Source organism: Trichechus manatus, unplaced genomic scaffold (assembly GCF_000243295.1).
Source record: "Trichechus manatus latirostris isolate Lorelei unplaced genomic scaffold, TriManLat1.0 scaffold00001, whole genome shotgun sequence".
NCBI classification, from domain to species: Eukaryota; Metazoa; Chordata; class Mammalia; order Sirenia; family Trichechidae; genus Trichechus; species Trichechus manatus.
Window position 1 is genome coordinate 31,183,345 of NW_004443937.1, and position 23,218 is coordinate 31,206,562.

At 40.6% G+C, this 23,218-nt stretch overlaps 1 protein-coding gene across 5 annotated transcripts in view; it reads right to left on the reverse strand.

The window, feature by feature from the left end:
- PBRM1 (polybromo 1) overlaps nucleotides 1-23,218 on the reverse strand; it is an 83,363-nt gene that overhangs the window by 12,428 nt on the left and 47,717 nt on the right. For 3 of the 5 annotated variants that reach the window (XM_023727258.1, XM_023727242.1, XM_023727261.1), the window contains 7 exons: nucleotides 21,045-21,230; nucleotides 19,491-19,648; nucleotides 18,588-18,851; nucleotides 14,367-14,512; nucleotides 11,629-11,786; nucleotides 1,092-1,275; nucleotides 451-661 (listed from right to left, as the gene is read on the reverse strand). In XM_023727258.1, coding sequence (XP_023583026.1) covers nucleotides 451-661; nucleotides 1,092-1,275; nucleotides 11,629-11,786; nucleotides 14,367-14,512; nucleotides 18,588-18,851; nucleotides 19,491-19,648; nucleotides 21,045-21,230 — 1,307 coding nt within the window. Of the gene's footprint in view, nucleotides 1-450; nucleotides 662-1,091; nucleotides 1,276-11,628; nucleotides 11,787-14,366; nucleotides 14,528-18,587; nucleotides 18,852-19,490; nucleotides 19,649-21,044; nucleotides 21,231-23,218 lie in introns of all 5 variants that reach the window. The other 2 variants (XM_023727251.1, XM_023727240.1) reach the window with 1 other exon arrangement.

Consider the following 23,218-nt stretch of genomic DNA (forward strand, 5'->3'; position numbering starts at 1 on the left):
TGAGGAGTATGCCTCTTATCTCAAGTAGATACAAGAGACTAAACAGGCAGCTTCTGTCTGGAGGTGAGATGGGAAGGCAGAGAGGGTTAGGAGCTGACTGAATGGACACGGGGAATCGGGTGGAAAGGAGGACTGTGCTGTCACAGTATGGGGAGGGTAATTAGGGTCACATAAAAATGTATGTATAAAGTTTTGTGTGGGAAAAAAATAAGTCAGTGCAATTAAAAAAAAAACAAAAATAGCTATCTATGAAACCCACAAAAGATGGTCCATTTTAAATTCTTAAAGGCATTGAGAAAAGGAAATAAAAAAAAAAAAATCAGTCTTTTCCTGTAGAATTCTAGGTTGAGACTCACATATGTAGGGACTGGATGTCTCATCACTTCGATGTGGGTCTGCTACAAACCAAACCTGAGAATACGACAAGTAACTGGAACTTGTCACCTTCACCTGTGGGGGTGTGTAGGGCATGAGGTCCAGCTCGCTGGCCAGAGGGGTCTGAAGTTGAGGTAGAGAAGGAGGTTCAATGACCTCACTATCCTCTTCTCCCATTTCTTCAATATCATCATCTCCACCTTCTAACTCGGCAAATTTAGCTTCTAGCAACTGGATCTTCTTTTCCAACAATGGTGAGGGCTCCTTCTGAGGAACAATTGGTTTCCTAAAAGAAGAGACCAAAAAAAAAAAAAAAAAATCATCTAACATTGCTCCAGAATGGGTCAGAAAGCAATGCCTAGAGATGACTTCCTGCAATCTGCAATGTACACACAACGAAGAAGAGTTTTCATAGTCTGTGGAACTGCGCAATCTCTTAACAGACAGGACAGGGACCAGGACTGAGTATTTCTGCCTCCATTCTACAATCACCGGAGTCTAAGCCAAGGGACTTATTAAGGCAGTTACCGTATCCCACCAGATTATGAGGATTTTCCCTTAATCTTTAACTGAATTAATAGTTTCTATTTGAAATATACACTGCTCTAGTTTAAGATTTAAACAACAACAACAAAACAACATGGACTACACTATTTTGATATCAGTTTTACTATCAAGAGTGGAAGTTCTTTCTTTCTTAGTTTCTCAAGCTTTACCTGAAGTAATAAATTTCATCATCTACCACTTTAGCAGAGAGAGAAAACCTCTTCAGTCCCTTGAACTTCTTCATCTGCTTGTCACTCTCGTTGTAGCGGCTTTCACAAAGGAGAATGTCATTTTCTGGTATTTCAGTTGGCCTGCAGGAGAGGAAGTCCTTGAATGACAATACAGCACACTTTCCTGAAAGAGCAAATTGGAGAGAAATTAAAGGAGTAAATTATATTAAACTTAACAATTGTTTTTAAAATTGTATTACTTCTGAATAAATACATTCACGTGATCCAAAATTCAAAGGATATAAAAGGGTATAAACACTAGCATAAGGATAGACATACAGACCAATGGAACAGAACTGAAAGTCTAGAAATAAACCTATACATTTATGGGCAACTAATTTTTGACAAGGGTGCCAAGACAATTTCAGTGGGTGTCTTTTCAACAAGTGGCGCTGGTACAACTGGATATCCAAATGCAAAAGAATGAAGTTGGATTCCTGTCTCAGATTATATACAAAAATTAACTCAAAGTGGAACAAAGACCTAAATGTAAGCGCTAAAACTATAAAACGCTTAGAAGAAAACATTAAAAATCTTTGTGATTTTAGAATGGGCAATGGTTTCTTAGATGTGATACCAAAAATACGAGCAACCAAAGAAAAAGATAAATTGAACTTCATCGAAATTAAAAAAAGCATTTGTTCTTCAAAGGACATTATCAAGAAAGTGAAAAGAAAACCCACAGAATGGGAGAAAATATTTGCAAATCATGTATCTCTGATAAGGGTCTAGTATTCAGAATATATAAAGAACTCTTACAACTCAACAATAAAAAAACAAATAATTCAGTTAAGAATGGGCAAAGGACTTAATAGACATTTCTCCAAAGAAGATACACAAATAGCCAATATACACATGAAGATGCTCAGGGAAGTGTAGACAGTGCAACCCTCATACACTGCTGACAGGAATGCATAATGGTATATAGCACCTTGTAAAAGTTTGGCAGTTCCTCAAAAAGTTAAACATAGTTAACCATAAAACCAAAAACTCGTTGCCATCAAAGCTGATTAGGACTCATAGCGACCCTATAGTACAGAGTAGAACTGCCCCATAGGGTTTCCAAGGAGCAGCTGGTGGATTTGAAGTGCTGACTTTTTGGTCAGCAGCCGAGCTCTTAACCACTGAACCACCAGGGCTCCAGAGTTACCATATGACCCAGTAATTCCACTGCTAGGTATACATCCAAGAGAACTGAAAACATATATATAATAAAAACTTCTATGAGAACGTCATAGCAGCATTATTTATTAACAGCCCAAAAGTAGAGATAACCCAGATGTCCATCAACTGATGAATGGATAAACAAAATGTGATAAAACAAAAGTAAAGTGCTAACATTTGGGAAATTTGAATGAAGGGTACACAGGAATTCTTCGTATTATTTATTATTTTTATTGTGCATTAGGTGAAAGTTTACACAGCAAATTAGATTCCCATTTGATAGTTTATACATAAAGTGTTTCATGGCTTGGTTTCATTCCCCACAATGTGAAAGCACTCTCCCCATTTCCGCCCTGGGTTCCCTGTTTCCTTTCATCCCGATTTTCTACCCCTTCCTGCCTTCTCATCTTTGCTTTTGGGCAAATACTGCCCTTTTAATCTCGTATAACTGACTATCCTAAGGAGCACATTCCTCTTGGGGTGCTACTGTGTTATTTTATGGGCTTGTCTACTGTTTGCCTGGAAGGCAGTCTCCAGGAATGGCTTCAGTTCCAGGGCAGAAGCATGTCTTGGGGCCGAAGTCTCAGGGGATCCTCCAGTCTCTGTTGGAGCAGTAAGTCTGTTTTTTTTTTTTTTTTTTGTGAATTTGATTTTTTGTTCTACATTTTTCTGCCACTCTGTCCAGGACCCTCTGCTGTGATCCCAGTCAGAGTGGTTGTTTCTTACATCTAATTACATTGGCTATACTTATAGAACAATGTTAAGTAAGAGTGATAAGGACATCCTTGCTTCTTTTGTTCTTGACCTTAACAAAATGTTCATAGTTAACAATTTATTAAACATTTATATGTAAAATAGGTCAGATACATTTTAGAAACTTAATACAGCTACAGTTGGTATCACTGCCTTGGACTTACAGGGCACATTATTTCATAATTCAAAGGTTGTTCAATAGAGAAAAGGAATAGTTACTATTTTTCATATTTTATAGAAGGAAAAACTGAGATTCAAAAAGAGTAAAATTCTGCTCAGGACTAAAGAGTGATTGGCAGCTCTGGAATGAAGGTGGTGCCTCTGTGCCCTGAGCTGGGTCTCCTAGTAGGCCTCTAAAAGACAGGGCAAAGAGGAAAGTTAGGAAGCTTTAATTAATAAAGTCATCAAAATATCTTAATTAATGAAGCATAAAACTTTTATAAAAACCAGCTGGATGTTGATTCTCATTCATAGCCCTTATTATCACCTGATTTTCTATATATTTTTAAGTTTTACTGGCTCCCCCAAACCTCCACACCAACATAAGCTCTAAGAGAACAGAGACTTTTCTTTGTTCACTGCTATACACCTAGCACCAAGAACAGTGCCTGGCACAGAAGAAGTATTCAGTTTATGTGGAATAAATGTGATTGCCTTAGGTTGGGTTTTCTAGAGAAGCAAAACCAGTAAAGAGTGTGTGTGTGTATACACATACACATATTCATACATATACATACATTTATATATATAGAGAGAGAGAGGGAGAGAGAGAGAGAGAGATTTATCTCAAGGAAATGGCTCACACGGTTGTAGAGGCTGGAAAGTCCCAAGTCCATGGGTTAGGCATCAGGCTGGAGGCTTCTCCTAACTCACGTAGCTGCAGGGGCTGACAAACCCAAGATCGGCAGGTCAGACAGCAGGCTGCTGGCTCAAGTCTCAAGAACTGGAGGCCAGATGATGACGAGCTGGATGCAGGATCCACACTGAGCAAAAGCCAGTGAGATTTGCCAAAACATCCACATGTATTGGATGCAGGCCACACCTCCAAGGAAACTTCCTTTCAACTAACTGGCTACTCACAGCAGATATTATCATGGAGGTGATAACATCATATCAGATCTCATCATGGATGTGATCTGCCAACCTACATCGTAACTGCCAAATCACTGAGAATCATGGCCCAGTCAAGTTGACACAAAACCTTAAGCATCACAATATGACCCTTGTCAACCTGACACCTGTATACAGCTCCTTAAACCATACATAATCTCTAAATAAAGACAATTATAAAGTCACACTTATGCCTAACATGATACAACTAAAATGCGTTCTACCGAAAACATATTAGCCCTATTTACATCTTACATTTTATAACTGAAGAAAACAAAAATATTTGATGGACACACACAAGGAGAAATATTCATAACAATTACAGACCTCGTTTCTGCAAATGGTCATGTGGTTGTGGCTGGTATTCAGAACTACCTTTTTCTACCACCCATTCTGTACTCCCCTTACCCTCAGCAAGCACTTCAGGTGGTAATGGTTCTTTGCCTGGTAGGGTGACCCAAACCATTTCTGAAGGGCCTGGGCCATTAGCAGTCATGTCGGAATTTCAGAATACTCTTCTTTACCTTTGTTACGTAATATCAATCTGATTTCCTTTTGGTAATAAGGATCAGTCATGTCAGCCAAGGCACTAACTCCCTTCTTTGCCTGTTGATCCAGAGGCATGAGGGGCCCAAAGTGGCTGGGTGGCATGCATTCTTAACTTCCAGTTCAATGCAATCAGTGTTATGTATCCTGGTGGGAGCATTCCTCCCTTTGGAACTAAGACCTCTAGACCCACAGAGCATAGGGTCACTAGGACCAGAAGCAAAAATCTTGCTAGTAGGTCATTAGGGGTAATAGTGAGTGGTGTCACTCTCATTTCCATCCCTTGATTCCTGGACCAATGAATACCGGCTATGAGATAAACAGCACAATATACTGGATGCTGGTTTAGCGCACATGCAGCCTCCTAGACAACACTGCCCCAACCCTGCAAAGTATTACCACTTAGCTGGCTCTATAATTGTGTCTTTAGAAGACTATTCCATCGTTCTATCAAGTCGGCTGCTTCAGGATGATGGGGAACATGGTAAGACCAATGAATTCTGTGAGCATGTGTCCATGACTGACTTCATTTGCTGTGAAGTGAGTCCCTCGATCTGAGGCAATGCTGTGTGGGATACCATGACGGTGGATAAGGCATTCTGTAAGTCCATGGATGGTAGTTTTGACAGAAGCAGTGCATGCAGGGAAGGCAAATCCATATCCAGAGTAAGTGTCTATTCCAGTAAAAACAAAACTTTGCCATTTCCATGATGGAAGCAGTCCAACGTAATCAACCTGCCACCAGTTGCTGGCTGATCATTTTGAGGAATGGTGCCATATCGGGGACTCAGTATTCGTCTCTGCTGCTGCCATATTGGGCACTCAGCAGTGGCTGTAGCCAAACTGGCCTCCATGAGTGGAAGTCCATGTTGCTGAGCCCATGCATAAACTCCATCCCTGCCACCACAGCCACGTCGTTCATAAGCCCATTGGGTAATGATGGGAGTGGCTGGTGAAAGAGGATAACTGGTTTCCACAGAATGTGTCATCCTAACCACTTGATTGTTAAAATCCTCCTCCGCTGAGGTCACCCTTCGGTAAGCATTCACATGAGATACAAATATCCTCATTTCTTTGGCGTACTCAGAGAGAACTACCCACATACCTCTTCCCCACACCCCCTTGTCTCCAATTTTCCAATCACGTTCCTTCCAAGATCCTAACCATACAGCCAAATCATTGGCGACAGCCCATGAATCACTATACAATTGTACATCTGGCCATTTCTCCTTCCAGGCAAAGTGAACAACCAAGTGCACTGCTCGAAGTTCTGCCCATTAGGAGGATTTCCCTTCACCACTGTCCTTCAGGGAGGTCCCAGAAAGGGGCTGTAGTGCTGCCCTTGTCCACTTTCAAATGGCGCCTACATATCGTGCAGAACCATCTGTAAACCAGGCATGAGTTTTTTCTTCCTCAGTCAACTGATCATAAGGAACTCCCCATAAGGCCATAAGTGTGGACTGGGAGATGGAAGGTAATGTAACAGGAGTGGAGACTATGGGCATTTGGGCCACTACCTCATGCAACCTACTTGCGTCTTCAGGTCCTGTGTGGTCCTGATCTCATATATACCACTTTAATTTAAAGATGGAGTGCTGGTGTGCACATCTGACTTTATAGCTGTGTGAGTCAGACAACACCCAGTTCATGTTGGACAGCTCAAGTCACATGACTTGGTGGCTCATGGTTAAGCATTCAGTCTCTACTAAGACCCAGTAACAAGTCAAAAACTTTTTCTCAAAAGGAGAATAGTTAATCTGCAGAGGATAGTAGGGCTTTGCTCCAAAATCCGAAGGATCTGCGTTGTGATTAACCAATAGGTGACTACCAAAGACTTCAAACAGCATCTCTATATGCCACTGATACTTTAAATACCACTGGATCAGGCGGACCATATGACCCAAGTGGCACAGCAGCTTGCATGGCAGCCTGAACCTGTTGTAGACCCTTCTCTTGAAGGGCACCCACTCAAAACTAGTAGCTTTCTGAGTCACTTAATAGGCTGGAGTAGCACACCCAAATGAGGCATATGTTACCTCTAAAATTCAAAGAGGCCCACCAAGCATTGTGCCGCCTTTTTAGCTGTGACAGGGGCCAAATGCAGTAACTTATGCTTCACTTTAGAAACAGTAACTTTTTTCTTTTTTTATTGTACTTCAGGTGAAGGCTTACAGAACAAATAGTTTCTCATGAAACAGCAGTACACATATTGTTTTATGGCATTGGTTAACAACCCCACAACATGTCAATCCTCTAACTTCTCAACCTTTTTTTTTTTGGTGAAAATACACATAGCCAAAGATACACCGTTTCAAAAATTTCTACATGCACAGTTCAGTGACATTGACCATGCTCTTCCAATTGTGCTGCTATTCTCACTTAAGATGAAGGCTAACAGAACAAAATATAGTTTCTCATTTAACAGTTATTACACATGTTGCCCTATGACAATGGTTAACAATCTCACAAAACATCAACGATATCCTTACTCAACCTTGGGTTTCCTATCACCAGCTTCCATGTCCCCTTCTGCCTTCTGGCCCTTGTCACTGGACTACTGTACCTCGTTAGTCTCATTTGGTTTTACGGGGCTGTCCACTCTCAGGCTGAACAGTGAACCTTGGAGATAACTTCACCATTGGGGGCCATACTCTTGGGGTTTCTCCAGTCTGCTTTAGGCCAGTAAATCTGGTCTTTTTTTTTTTTGTGAGTTAGAATTATGCTCTACATCCTTCTACAGCTCTGTCCAGAAGCCTCTGTTGTGATCCTGGTCAGAGCAGTCAGTGGTGGTAGCCAGGCACCATCTAGCTGTACTGGACTCAGTCTGGTGAAGGCCTTGGTAACTGTGGTCCATTAGTCCTCCGGACTAACCTTTTCCTTGTATCCTGTTCTCTTCATTCTCACTTGCTCCCGAAGGGATGAGACCAGTGGAGTATCTTAGATGGGCGCTCACAGCTTTTAAGACCCTAGACACTACTCACCAAGGTAGAATGTAGAACATTGTCTTTATAAACTGTGTTATGCCAATTGAGCTACATGTTCCCCGAGACCATGGTCCCTAGAAACAATATCTTGACATGCCCCACACCACAGGACTCCTAGGAATTTCACTGAGTTGGAAGGTGCCAGAATTTTTGTGGGATTAATTTGCCATCTTCTAGCATGCAAATGTTTTACCAATAAGCCCAGTCATTCACACATCTTTCTTACTAGGTCCAATCAGCATAATGTCATCAATGTAAGGGACCAGTGTAACATCTTGTGGAAAGGAAAGGTGATCAAGGTCCCTGTGGAATAAATTATGACATAGGGCTGGAGAGCTGATATACCCGTAAGGTAGGACACGGAAGGTGTATTGCTGGCCTTGTCAACTGAAGGCAAACTGCTTCTAGTGTTCCTTCAAAATCAGAATTGAGAGAAAGGCATTGGCCAGGTCAACAGCTGCTTACTAGATACCACGAGATGTATTAGTTTCCTCAAACAATGAAACCACATCTGTAACGGCAGCTGCAACTGAAGTCAGCACGTGGTTAAGTTTACCATAATGCACTGTCATTCCCCAAGATCCATCTGTTTTCTGCACAGGTCAAATAAGTAAGCTGAATGGGGATGTGGTAGGAATCACTACCCCTGCATCTTTCAAGTCCTTGATGGTGGCAATAATCTCTACAATCCCTCCAGAATGCGGTATTGCTTTTGGTTTACTATTTTCCTAGATAGGGGCAGTTCTAATGGCTTCCACCTGGCTTTTCCTACCATAATAGCCCTTATTCCACTTGTCAGGATCCAACGTGGGGGTTCTGCCAGTTGCTGAGTATATCTATTCCAATGATGCATTCTGGAACTGGGGAAATCACTACAGGATGGGTTTCGTGACTCATTGGACTCACCAGGAAATGAACCTGGGCTAAGACTCCATTAATAACCTGACCTCCATTATGTTCCCACTCTGACTGGTGGGCCACAGTGACGTTTTGGGTCTCCTGGAATTAGTGTCAGTTCAGAGCCAGTATCCAGTAATCCTTTTGAAGTCTGATTATTTCCTTTTCCCTGGTGAACAATCAATCTCATAAAAGGCTGTATATCCCTTTGGGGAAGGCTGGGAGAAAGATTAACAGTATAAATTTTTGGTAGCACAATGGGGTGCTTCTTCAAAGGGACCTGGCCTTCCCTTCATTCAAGGGGTTGTGGGTCTGTAAATTGGCTTAAGTCTGGGAATTGACTGAGCGGTTGAGACTACTCTGGTGATTCAAGTTAGACTGCTGTTCACTGGACCTAGAATCTTCCACTTGTACAGATCAAATAAATACTTAGTAGATTTCCCATCTATTTCAGTGCTAGGGACACCATGACTAAGTAGCCAACACCATAAATCCATATGAGTCAGCTATTCTGATGACTGCTTTGACTCCGCTGTCCATTACAGTAACCACATCCAACTTGTGTTTGTCAGAGTGCCATCACTTGGCCCCTACTACCATGAGGTCCAATCTGTCCCATTGTCGTTGTTGTTAATGTTAGATGTCATCAAGTTGGTTCCAACTTATAGCAACCCTACAGGACAGAGGAGTGCCCCATAGGGCTTCCAAGAAGAGGCCCGTGGATTTGAACTGCTGACCTTTTGGTTAGCAACTGAGCTCTTAACCACAATGCCACCAGGACTCTCCATTGTCGTCAGGTGTCTTAATTCAGTTAGGGCAGTTACCACTGTCAAATCTAACTCACATAAACAGCAATCATAGCAGTCTTCAAGGATGCTGGGGCTCCCTTCACAAATTTGTTCCCCACTGTTGAGGTAAAAGGTGTGTCCTCCGGGCACTCCACGTATGAGTCTGTGGGTCTAAACTGATAAATCCATCCTAAGATGCCAATTTCCTTAAGGCTTTGGATACTGTCTTCCACAGTATAGTAAGGCAGGTCTGGTAATTCAACTTGATTTACTGTATGCCACTGCATAATCCATGCTTCAGTGAACCAATCAAATAAACTATCAGATCCTTTCTTAATCTCTCAAGTTGAAACAATGAATGAAGAATCTGTGCTTAGTTCGCCCATATCAATAAACTCAGACTGATCCAACTTTATGTTCCTTGCACCACCATCTCCACCCTTACTAGCCATTCCCACACATATTTCCCAGGTTTCTGTTGGTATATATTAGAAAAGTCAAGCAGTTCTTTTGGTGTGTACTGTACGTTCTCCTAGGTCACACTTTGTACTTGACCTTTTAGGGCTTGCTAGGACTTAAGTCTAGTTATAGGCGTAGAAACAAAAATTGGTGGTGGTGATGCGTTCTGACAACATTCAGCAATATCTCATAAGGCATCTGACTCAGGTGATGCCCCAGGCGATATCTCAGAGAAAGGCTCTTTAGACACAGCTGCGTTAATCTCATCAGATGAGGGTGGAGAGGCTAATGGTTTCATTGGTAGGAGCAATTCAATAGAATTTAGGGATTCTGTGTCCTCAGCTTCCTGATTATCTGCCCATATGTCCCCATCTCAAGTTTGAGCAACCCATTTCCTCCCAATCAATGCCCTCACTTTAACTTCAGACATCACTTGAGGTTGGGAATTCACTTGGTGTTGTAATTCTACCACTCTTATGAGAAGACTCTGGGTTTGGTTTTGCAATATGAGCTGTCACTACAAGAAACAGGGCTTTCTTTCAGGGTACAAGTGGCAACTTTGAGGTCATTTATGTGGCACCTGAGTTTTGACTCTGAAGCCCTGAGCTCATCTCTTTCTATATCTGTGGGGATATATGTCATTTAAACATGGCTGCACTATTGACAACTGCAGCCCCCACAGGCCTCTATGCTGCACAGCATGTTGAGACTTGTCCCCAACGTGTTGAGACTTGTCACGACTTGTTTTCCCAAACCTATTGTCCCTTTAGTGATTGGCTTGTTTGCCTGAATTCCTTCTCCCTTGCCTGCACCCAAAGCCCATTATTCTGTTATTTGCTTCACTGCTTGCTGTACTGACTATAAATAAACTCCTGGGACTGAAGCCCGGGTCAACTCCTCAGAGTGACCCTCCTGGCCCCACTTCTCTGTAAGAGTTGTGTTTGGTTACTGTCTCCGCCGCCCCGACATTCGCCACTGCTGCGACATACATCCACTTTGTCTAGCGAAAGTAGGACCAATCAACTAGCTTCCTTATACTTCTCATTCTGACAAAATTGTAGAAAAGTATCAAACATGCGCTCACCCAGAGCCTCGCCTCTCACCACTACTTGATTATCGGTGGTGATATTTTGAGTATTTCTACTGCCACCTCATGCCATAGATATATATACATATATACATATATACACACACACGCACATAGAGAGAGAGAGAAACCGAAAGAGAGAGAGATTTATATCAAGGAAATGGCTCACATGACTGTAGAGGCTGATAAGTCCCACATCTGTGGATCACAAGTCAGGCCAGAGGCTCCTCCTGACTCACACAGCTGCAGGAGCTGACAAACCCAAGACTGGCAGGTGAGACAGCAGGCCGCTGGCTCACGGGCTAGGGAGGCTGATGAATCTAAGATCAGCAGGTAAGATGGAAGGCTACTGGCTCACAGGCTGCAGAGGCCAACGAATCCCAAGATCAGCAGGTAATACGGCAGGACCTTGCCTCAGTTCCAAGAACCGCAAGTCAGATGCTGATGAGCTGGATGCAGGATCCAGAGTGAGCTAAAGCCAGTGATCTTTGCCAGAACATCTATACATATTGGATGCAGGCCACACCCTCGAGGATTATCTGGCTGCTCATAGCAGACCTCATCATGGAGGTAATTACATAACTGCCAAACTACATCATAACTGCCAAACCACTGAGAATCATGGCCCAGCCAAGCTGACACACAACCTTAACCATCACAGTGATCAAAAGAAAGACATAAATACCTACCCAGAATACATGTCATGGGGCAGGTTTCTTCCAGATTACTCAGAAACACTTCTTTCTTGTAGAACATTTTTGTGGGCTCATGCTCTGTTTCTTCTGGGTGAATGAAGATTGGGCCATAAAAATATGCAGCTCCATCTCGGACCCATACCTTTTCAATTCTTGAGGGGAAAAATAAATCCCATTAAAACAGAATTCTGACAGTTTTCATTCTTGAAGGATTAATGAAGAAGAATTCCTTTAACTAAAACTTCATGATATGTACCATTTAGAGGAGTTTCATTGGCTGTTTTGATAATAAGCCAATTTCCTTGACTTTTTTCCCCCATTTAAGTACATAAGAAGATACATGGACAAAAGAAAATCTGACTACTTCTCACCACCTCCTTTGCAATCACCCTGGTCTGAGCCACCATCATTCTTGCCTCGATTATTACAATAGCTTCCTAGTACATCTCCGTGCTTCTACCCTCTTTACATCTATTCTCAACCACCACCAGGCCGAGAGATTCTATTAAGATGTAAGTCAGATGTCACTTATGTGCTCAAAACAATCCAATGGCAATTCATTTAACTCAGCAAAGCCCAAGTCCCTCCTACAATGGCCTCTGAGGCCCTACATGATCTGTAGCATAGCTCCTGGCCCTGCTGTCTTTCTGACCTTACCTTCTGCCTAACTCATGCATTTTTTACTAACCTAGGGAGGAGCAGTGAATTACTTAATATGGTCCTTCTAGCCATAATCTTTGTAACTCCCACCAAGGGACTATGCAAATAAGGTGTACGGAACCCTAATGAGGGGATTGGTCAGTTTTGCCATCCTGCTAGGGAGACACTGAGACAGAGACAAGGAGTTGTAACACAGATGAGAGAGAAAGAGGGAGAGAGCTGTAACACCAGAGATGGTGAGAAGCAGTAGCAGAGAAACGGTACTAGCAGGACCAGACCAGCAGGAGATGGTGCTGTGGGCTTCCTGGTCCACAGAGCAAGTAAGCTGAGCACCTTCACACAGAGGCTTGTTGGCAAAGTAGGCTGCCTCCGGGCACTTGGTGGAGCTAGGTTTGCTGACCCATGGAGCTAGAGCTAAGCACCTCCGGCCCAAGGCTTACCGGCAGAGTGGGGTGCCTCTGGGCACTTACCAGCAGAGCTAAAAGAGCTTTGTAACACTTGCCCAAGCAGAGTAGAGGGCAGGCAGAAGGGCCAACGGCCAGGGAGAGACCTGCCTGCGGGCATGGCTGAGAAGAGGCTGTCCTGATCGAAGGGCTGCATCCTGAGCATTCCTGAACCTGAATTGTAACCTGTTACTTCCCTAATAAACCCCATAATTGTTGAGTATTTTCTGTGAGACTTGTGTGGCCATTTCAACAAATTCTTGAACGCAGCAGAGAAGTAAAGAATACTATGGGAGGGACAGAGGGTGTCAGAACTGGTAAAAAGGGCTGGCGAGAGGAGGTATGTCTGACCGCTGCCTTCTAGGAATCAGCCCTGGGCTGTTGATCTTGATTCTCCTCCTCTCCTTCTGAAGTTAGAGGAAGTCAGATGCCTCCGCCACACCATTTTTACACCTAGTAATGCTAGTTGCCTCTGCTAGTCTGAACAGGTCAGGCAGGCTCCTTTCTCAGGCCTTTACACTGGCTCTTCCCTCCGCCTGGAAGGCTTTGTCCCTGGATATTCACATAACTCACCCCCTCAGTTTCTTCAAGTGTTGTCTCAACTGTCAGCTTCTCAGTGAGGCCTACACAGACCACCTTGTTAAAGTTCTGCACCTTCCTGCTCCACCCATGGCACTCCTGATCGCCTTTACCCTGCTCTTTATTTTTTCCATAGCCCCTATCATGTTCTAATATACTATATGGTTTACTTACTCACAGTGTTTATTGTTTGTCTTCCCACTAGATCAAGGCTCCATGAGGCTAGGGGATGTATGTCTGCTTTACTTACTGATGTATCCCCAGGGCTTGGTAGATAGTAGATACATAATAAATGCTTACTGAAATGATGAAAAATCAGGAAACTGAAGCTCAGAGAGGTTATCATTTACCTAAGGACATGCAAACTAGCAGAGCTGGGACTTACATCAAGATCTCTTGGAATCACCACAAATTCTAAACCACTACTCTACTGCCCAAACCAGCACCTGACTCTTTTTTCTGCTGTTTTATACCACCCAACCACACTTCCATCCATTTATCCATTCACTTGTCCATCAAATATCTGAGCCCCCTACTATGTTTCATGCACTATGTGAGGAGCAGGGGACACAAAGGTGGACAAAAGAGAGGGTCCCTACTCTCAGAGCACTCGCAGCCTGGTATGGAATCCTGACAATAACCTAATAAACACCAATATGTGACATGTGTGCTGAGAGGAAGAAAATCCACGATGCTCTGAAAGTGTGTAACAGGGAGACCTGACCCAGTATGGAGGGGACAGGGAAGACAATTTCCTTAAGGAAGTGTCATTTCAGATTTAAGCTAAAGAAGCTCACCAAGTGAGCAGGGAGCCTTCTGAGCTCAGAGTTCAGTAAACGGCAAGAGAGGAAGAAAAAAAAAAAGCTCATGAGAGGAATTAAAAAAAGGAAGTATGGCTGAAGGTGAAAGCAGGGCAGGTGTGGTGTGAGAGGAAGCTGGAAAAGTTGCCAAGGGAAGGGCTTTTGTTCTTCATCTAGGAGTGATAAATTTCTACTGGCTCCAAAGTTCTGGGACCCAATCTCAAATTCTCCCTACTTCAATGACACTCACCTGCCCACGCGAGGGCGCACCAGGCCATGGGACTTGATAAAGACACAGTCACCAACCTTCAGCCACATGTCGTTGTAACGGAGCTGCTCAAAGTAGTGGCAACCTGGTTCACCATTGGACATTTCTACAGGGACATCTTCTTTCTCCTGTAGTAACGGAAACTGGTTGAAGAAAGGCAGCTGACAATCAAGCAATAAACAAAGAAGGTAAGAAAGGAAAGCAGACTTTCCTTCACATTAACTTCAAGAAAAAAAACAAAACAAAACCATAAATATAAGTTGTGATTAAGGTAGGAGACCAACAGATTAGACTCTTGAAATCAAACAAAATCTTACGATATATTGTATCTATTTTAAATTTCTAGTCAGTTTTCATAAAATAATAATACCAGAAGATGCTTTTATTCCCTTCTCCCCCATTCTCATAAATTTTCAGCCAAAAAAAAAACAAAACAAAACAAAAACTGGAGAGGACGTAGCGTTCAGAAGCAGATTCACTCATGCGTTATTAAAGAGTACAAGGAGAGAACTCTACACAAGCTTCCTCTTTAACACATACATTGAGCTCCCTAATTTCTTAACATTAACAACTGATCTAAAATTTTTACTATTTTGATTTATTCCAACATAGACAGGAGTTGCACAGCCTCTGTGACATAAACACACATCCTTTGTTTCTGAATAAATTACAGGGTCTGTCACCTACTGGCTGCTGTGACACTGGGCAAATTAACTGACCTTGCGTGCCTTAGTTTCATTATCTGTTAAATGAAGATAACGATGGCATGCCCAGATGGGGCTGTTATGAAGCTTAAATGACACTATGTTAAGTACATAGAACAATGCTTGACTCATAAAAATCACCTAGTCAACATTTATTGTTATCGCTGTTGCTTCATAATCTTGGCAAAAAAAGAAACAGAGAAAGGGAGAGAGAGACAGAAGAAAATTCTGACTAACAAAAATAAGAATCATCATTTACTGGGCACCTAGCAGATAATGGAGCCCTGGTGGTGCAGTGGTTAAGAGCTAAGGCTGCTGACCAGAAGGTCGGCAGTTTGAACCCACCAGTTGCTCCTTGGAAACCCTATGGGGCAGTTCCACTTTGTCCTATAGGGTCACTATGAGTCAGAATCAACTCAACAGCAATGGGTTTAGCAGATAATGGGCACAGGGCTAAATATTCTATATATATTAACTCCAAAACGTATAAGAGCTGAAGAAATTACAGAGCCCTAAATTTACTACTGCATCTTCCTGTCTGTCTGAGAGTATTTCAAACTTAAAAAAAAATCTGTTTTAGAATGTCCAAATGATTTTTTTAATGTTCTGATCTTTATGATTTCAAATGTGATCTTGAAATGGTCTTTATGGAAAATCTTTTAAGAATGAGAGTGGTCCTACATATATGCTGGCTGAGGGGCACATGAAGGAACATAAGCTAAATAAAATAACCCCTGAGATCAGTAACAATTTTTTCTTTTAGGAATGGGTTCTGTTCTAAAGTTATTCTTTAAAAAGATTCCTGGAATGACTTGACTTGGTCATGTAATATTTAAATAAATAGAGATGTGAGACGAACAACAAGTAAACACAGAAAAAGGACCCTGGGGGCTTATGAACACTAGATGACAACTCCAAGTTAATTCCCATGTTAGCTTCTATAATATTTCTTCTTCCATCCAAACTAGTATTTCTCTGATTCCTGGACATACTGGTAAAATGTACGAAAACATCACGTTTTTTCCCAAGTTCCCTTTCTCTTACAACACTGTTAAGGACACTGAAATGGGTATTTTTTTTCTCAGATATTAACCATTCAAATTTTTTCCAATTTTACATCAACAATTTAATAAATTTACCTTTCTTGTTTATATAAGAGCAATATATTTGTAGGAAATAGTTCAAACATTAGAACATGTAAAACTTAAAAAAAACGGAAGTCTTCTGTGATCTAATCCTCAGAGATGCCTACCAGGTGTAGTCTATGTTCTTCTATATTGCTTTCCTATTCATATATGTAAATATACTTTTTTTTCTTTTTGATTAATGATGGGGTCACATACTACTCTGAAACCTGTTAATTATTAGTTTATCTTTTTAGCCACATATCCTGGAAAAATTTCCATATTATTATATATAAAAAAACAAAGCCACTGCTGTCAAGTTGATTCTGACTCACAGCACCTCTACAGGACAGGGAAGAACTGCCCCCCAGGGTTTCCAAGGAGCAGCTGGTGGATTCCAACTGCTGACCGTTTGGTTAACAGCCGAGCTCTTAACCACTATGCCACCAGGGCTCCAGTAGTCCTTAGACTGTTTTATTAACCTAATTGATGATATTTTTAATTGTAAATTAACAAAATGATCATTTTTTTTCTTTTATGGCTAGTGGGTTTTGCATCATGCACAGAAAAAGCTCCCTCATTGCAAGCTTATACATGAAAAGGTTATATATATGTATAAAAAGATTACACGTGCCAAATGTACTTATGCTACAAACTAGTACTCTTACTGTTTCATTTACTTATGTTTACATCTTATTTATTTTGGAATACGGAGTGAGAGTCCACGTTTGCTTTTATTTTTTTTCCAAATAGCTAGCCAGTCTTCCAGGACCATTAGATTTCTTTATCACCCTGATGATTTAAAGTACTACGTTTATCACATATTCATTAGCCATTTATTTTTGGACTTAATCATGAAAAGCCTATTCTTTCCTTCGCCAGTATCTCAGTGTTTTTTTAAAATGCAGTATTATAAAACGTAACAATATCTGGCAGGACAAGGCTCTCTTCATTACTTTTTAAATTCTCTTTTGTTACGGTCACATCTTTCTTTCCTAAGAACGCTAGAATAATTCTGTCAAGTTCTAAAAATAATTTATTCAAGTCTTTTATGTCTTTCAGTAAACTGGTTTGTCTTCTTCCTACAGGTTCTAGATATTCCTTGTTAAAGTTATTTATTAATGTATTTTGTTGCTAATGTGAATTGGATATTTTCTTCCATAAGGTTTTTCTAACTGTTGCTGAAGCGTAGTCACACTTTCATTTTAATTTCAGAAGTCTTATAAATTGTTGTGTTTATATAAGAAAACTATTGACTTGCATATGAATTTTGAAATTTAGACTTGCTGAACTCTGTCTCCAAAAACTTCTCAGTTAGTTCCCCCCTCCCCCAGTATTTGATTATTTTAGTTTGTCTAACTGCACTGGCTATCACTTTCAGAAAAATATTAGGTAACGGTGATACAGCAAGCACCTCTGCTCTGCACATAACTTTAAAGGGAATGTGTCTGATAGGCTTTAAGCTTGAGATACAAATATAATTTTAGGAAATAACACTGATAAATATCCATCTAAAGACTTAAAATAATCAAGACAGGTACGGTACTTTACCACGTAATCTCTCCTTTGATCTATTAATATAATAAAACGTATTAGTAGATTTTTTAATTCTGAACAATCTCTGCATTCCTAGAATAAACACCCCTCTCCTTAGTCAGGCTGTTCATAAAGAACTACTTTGATTTCACTTACAAACATATTTTTTTCCGAGTAATGTTTACATCAATATACGTAAGTGAGAATGAACTGAAGTTTTTTATTTTAATTTGTCAGGTTTTGGGATCAGGATTATTCTGGCTTTGTAAACTGAACTGGGAAGTTTTCTTGGTTCTCCATCCTCCGAAACAGTTTAAACATCATAATTACAGGTCCGTTAAAGAGTTAAAAGAATTCATCTACGATACTACCTGACCTCAGTATTCTTTGGAATTAGCTCTTAGACATCTTTTTCAATTTCTTCATGGTTGCTGTCTATTTAGGTGTTATCTCTCTTCTTAATTCCATTTTGGTAATTTGTATTGTCCTAGAAAACTGTTCATTTTATTCAGGTTTTCAAATTTATTAACAGAAATGTACAAGTTTTTAAATTTCTTCCATACTTTGTGTTTAAGTTGAACTCCCTTTAGTCCCCTTATTAAGACAGTTGGTAGTTTAGCCATCTCATTGGACTTGTCAAAGAATAAGCTTAGATTTACTTTCATGTTCTATGTTTCAATTCTGTAATTTCTTTCCTTTATAGTTTCTATTTCCAGTTTGGCTAAGGTTTTATACTGTTGCTTTTTCTAATTTTGAATTTGAATAATTTATTCATTTACTTTCTGGAATAGATATTTTGAGATGTAACATTCTTTTCTGTGTGGCTACTGTCTACATACCTTTTCCAAGTTAAAACTGTCTTCAGCTCGACTGTCCTCTGAGTTGTCTGTGTTCTTCTCATCATCCCCTTTGTCTGTATTTGCAAATACAGAGGCCACTCGGACCACAGGCAGGGGCACATCCCGAGGGACGAATCTAACTGAACTGATGGGCATGGTCCACAGTTTAATTTTCTTAAAAGACTTGGTTTTGGCAGAATATCGTGATTCACAGACAAAAACATCCTCATCTCGAAAGTTTTCTGGGCATAATTTAAAGTATTCCTGGGGGGCATAAGAACAAAATTAATATTACTTAGTTACATGGATTTTCTGCAAGTCAATCAACCAAAAACCAAAAGTAAACACCAACCAACCAGCCAAACAGAAACTTAATTGTTAAGACTTTCTAGTGGCTAAGAACAAGTGGTAAATGGCTAGACATCTAGGATTATTCCTGGCTATAGAATGTCCTTATTAAATACACGTACTTTAGCTCATAAACATGAATAGTTCCATTTAGCTTACCAAGTGCCCCTTTGAAAATATATTAATATTTCACACAGCTGTAATGTTCCTGAAAGCTTTGGGCAGGGCTCATGCACCTTATCAGATATACAAAAAGTATACCTTATTACCTCAAAAACAACCTGACAATTTATGTTTATCTTTCAGAAAATAGCATTCTCAAAAATTAGATTGGCAATATAAGAAACTGTAAGTTAATAGCAAATAGTCTTTCACCATCATGTTCAAGTTCATCTTCTCCCACATCTTTACAGACACCTATATAGACACGGCTTAAAAAAAAAAATCAACTAGAATTTAGAACAGAGTTCCTAATTTTGTAAACATCGGTATTTGTGTTCCTGAATTTTACTCCTCGGGAATGAGTGATACTTTTGGGAGTGATAAATTTCTTACCTTGACAAACATGACCACGCATTTGCCTAGAATTTTACTAACAGGAACTTTATTGTAATAATCACTCTTAAAAACTTCTTTCTCTAGAAATTTTCGTGTAGCCAGGTGGAAAGTTTCGTTTGGCCGATAAAACCAACAGCCATACAACCATTTTTCACCTTAAAGAGACAGAGAGGAGGCGGGGAGGAGAATGAACAACATCACCATTAACAGAAAGCATACATTCTTTTCAAGACATGCAAACATTTCATCAAGTCAATATGCCATGGCCTGAACCTAACAATGTGCTTTTTTGGCCATAGTTCCTTAGTTTAATTATTTTAGAAGAAATAATACTTCAAAATAATAAAGCACAACAAGGGCTAAAAACACTACTTTCCCCCTCATGCTAAAAGTATGAGGAGGGTGATGAGACTTGCTGTGCTCTGCTCTAGTCAGGACACGCCTAAAGCAGTGTGCTTCAGAGGAAGAACACAGACACACTAAAGAACATATTTAACCCTCTGGTAAAGTCCAAAACTAATTCACATGATGGCCACGGTCATGGACTGAATTATGTCCCCCCAAAATGTCTGTCAACTTGGCTAGGCCATGATTCCCAGTATTGTATGATTGTCCTCCATTTTGTCATCTGATGTGATTTTCCTGTGTGTTGTAAATCCCATCTCTATGATGTTGATGATGTGGGATTAACAGCAGTTATGTTAATGAGGCAGGACTCAATCTATAAGATTGTATTGTGTCTTAAGTCAATCTCTTTTGATACATAAAAGAGAGAAGCAAGCAGAGAGACAGGGGGATCTCATACCACCAATAAAGTAGTGCCAGGAACAAAGCGTGTCGTTTGGACTCAGGGTCCCTGCAATGAGAAGCTCCTAGACCAGGGGAAGAGTGATGATAAGAACCTTTCTCCAAAGCTGACAGAGAGAGAAAACCTTCCCCTGGAGCTGGCACCCTGAATTTGGACTTGTAGCCTCCTAGACTGTGAGAGAATAGATTTCTCTTTAAGGCCATCCACTTGTGGTATTTCTATTATAGCAGCACTAGATAACTAAGACAGCCACCTGAAAGAACTAAATTGCTGGATCCCATTTCCTCCTGCTCTGGCTTCATTAGTGCCTACTCGTTCTCCATGTCTCAACTTAAAAGCCAGTTGCTCTAGGAAGCCTTTCCAAAATCAAATTCTAAGCCAACGCATATGCTCCTCTTAATTTTTTTTTCATTTGTAACCTCCTTTAGCAGACTGGTGGGCCAGGGACAAAATATGTGCCTTTTGTTGTTCCGAATCTGTCATCCTACATACAGCATGGTTCATAGTGTGTGCTTAATATCAGCTGAATGCATTTCTTCTGACTCAACTGTTTCACTGCCCAACAGTTCTAAATCCTATGTTTTTCATAGGGTGGATGCTTAATTATAGTTACTGATTCACTGTAGAACAACTACTGTTGGAAGGAATAAAATGCCTGCATTAAAACTTTCTTTCCTGAGGACCAAGGGGAATAAAACTGTCACATCTCACCACTCTGCCCTTTGATTTAGAGGCAAACTTACCGGCAGAATCTTCCCATAGTCGCTCAATACAGACGATATGTGGCTGTAGGTTGGCCTCCGCAGGTTCCACATAGACGTAATCCCCAACGTGGTACATGCTGTTCTTAAAGCTGCAGTCCTGGCTATATGTGCGATGTAAGCCTGAGAGGCCTGCAGCACCTGAGGAATCTTCACTCTTTTCAGCTTCTTAGGTAAACAAAATAAAAAGGTGCTCATTAAAAGGATGTTAGAATCAGATGTAAGGTTCAAACAACACATACAAATGTATTTAATTATTTTTCTGACATTCAAAGGAAAAACTCAGAAAAAATAGTATGATCTTCACATTCTCAATAACCCTTATCTAAAATTGCCTTTTCTGAATTACAACGGACTACCATTGATCTGAGGAGCCCCGATGGCACAGTGGTTAAAGTACTCAGCTGCTAACTGAAAGGTCAGCGGTTCGAACCCACCAGTTGCTCCGAGAGAGAAAGATGGGGCAGTCTGCTTCTGTAAAGATTTACAGCTTCACAGGGTTGCTATGAATTGGAATCGATTCAACAACAACGGTTTGGTTTTTTCCTTTGGTACTATTGACCTAAGTTCCCTAGGTGGGCAAATGGTTTGCGCTCGACTGCTAACCTGGGTAGTTTGAACCCACCCAGCGGTAACATGGAAAAGGCCTGGTGATCTGCTTCTGTTAACATTACAGGCAAGAAAACCCTATGCAGCAATTCTGCTCTGTAACCCATGAGGTTGCCATGAGTTGTAATCAACTCAACGGCAACTAACAACCATTGATCTAAATAAATAAATATGTAAAGAAATATATAAACAAAGGATCTGTAGAATAAAAATAATCACCTTAGTAATATATGCTCAATGTAATAATTCTGGATAATACAGAAAGACATAAAGAAAAAAATAAGTCACTTGTAGCACTAGAGATAACCTCTGATGCACTTCCCCTCCATCTTAATGCTTCTGAAATTGCTTTTCCTAACATTTTTTACATGGATACATCATGATTAACGGAATGACAGGACTGAGGAAATATGAAATATGTGTATCATATCATATGCTGTGAACTATTTAAGTACTTAATATTGCATGAACATTTCCCCTGGGATTAAATGCTTTTCAATGGTTCCAGTACAGTCCATCATTTGAAAATACCATAGGTTTTGTGGATGACAAATGTCTGCCACATCTTTGATTACTTCCTGAGGACAATTTCCCAGAAGTAAAACTGCTGGGATTAAGCATTTAAAATTTTTTTAAAAACGCATATTCCAAATTGCCTTCCAAAAGGCTATACCAATTTCAGTCCCTCACTGTTTGGCTACAAAGGGTCTGTTTCTCTATTCCCTCTCTAACACTGGCATTATAATTGTTTTAAAGTTTTGCCAATTTTCATGAAAAATGTTATCTAATCAATGACTAAGTGAGTCCCCATGACATCTGTGATAGACTCACAAGGTTCTTGAGAATTTTATTACAGCAGAAACACTGCTAGCTGGACCGAAAGGGACAAAGATAGTACAAAATGAAAGGGAGCTGTCAAACTCCCAAAATCCTAGAGGCAGGAAACAGGCTGATAAAACTCAGCTACAAACATGTGCTGCCTTTTATGAGGAAGGATGATTCAGAGGCCAAGTGCTGAGCTGCAGAGGATTATTCTCAGGCCTTGAAACCTAATGGAGTTTGCCCAGATGGATTTCAAAACTGCTTGGAACTGGTGGCTCCTATTTCCCTTCCATTTCTCCCTTTTTAAACAGGAATGTCTATAATTGTTATGCATATCCCATCATTGTATTTTAGGAGCGGAGAACTTCTTTAATTTTATAGGCCCATAGATGGAGAAGAATTGGGCCTCATCCATACCTAATTTAGATGATTCAGATAATGAAATTTGGGACTTCTGAGCTGATGGTATTCAGATGAAATTTTGGTACCTGGTGGAGGGGTGATGCTGAAACAAACACCTAAAAACGTGGAAGTGACAGTGGGTGAACACTGTTAGAATTTTGAGGAACCTGATAGAAAAAGCCTAGATTGAATAGATTGTGGGGTAGAAAAATGGATTTTCAGTAGTTGAGGGCTCAGAAGGAAAAAACGAATATATTATTAAAAAGTATAGCAGCAGAAAGCTGCAGTTATGGGGAAACCAAAACTTGTAAACCATGAAACTG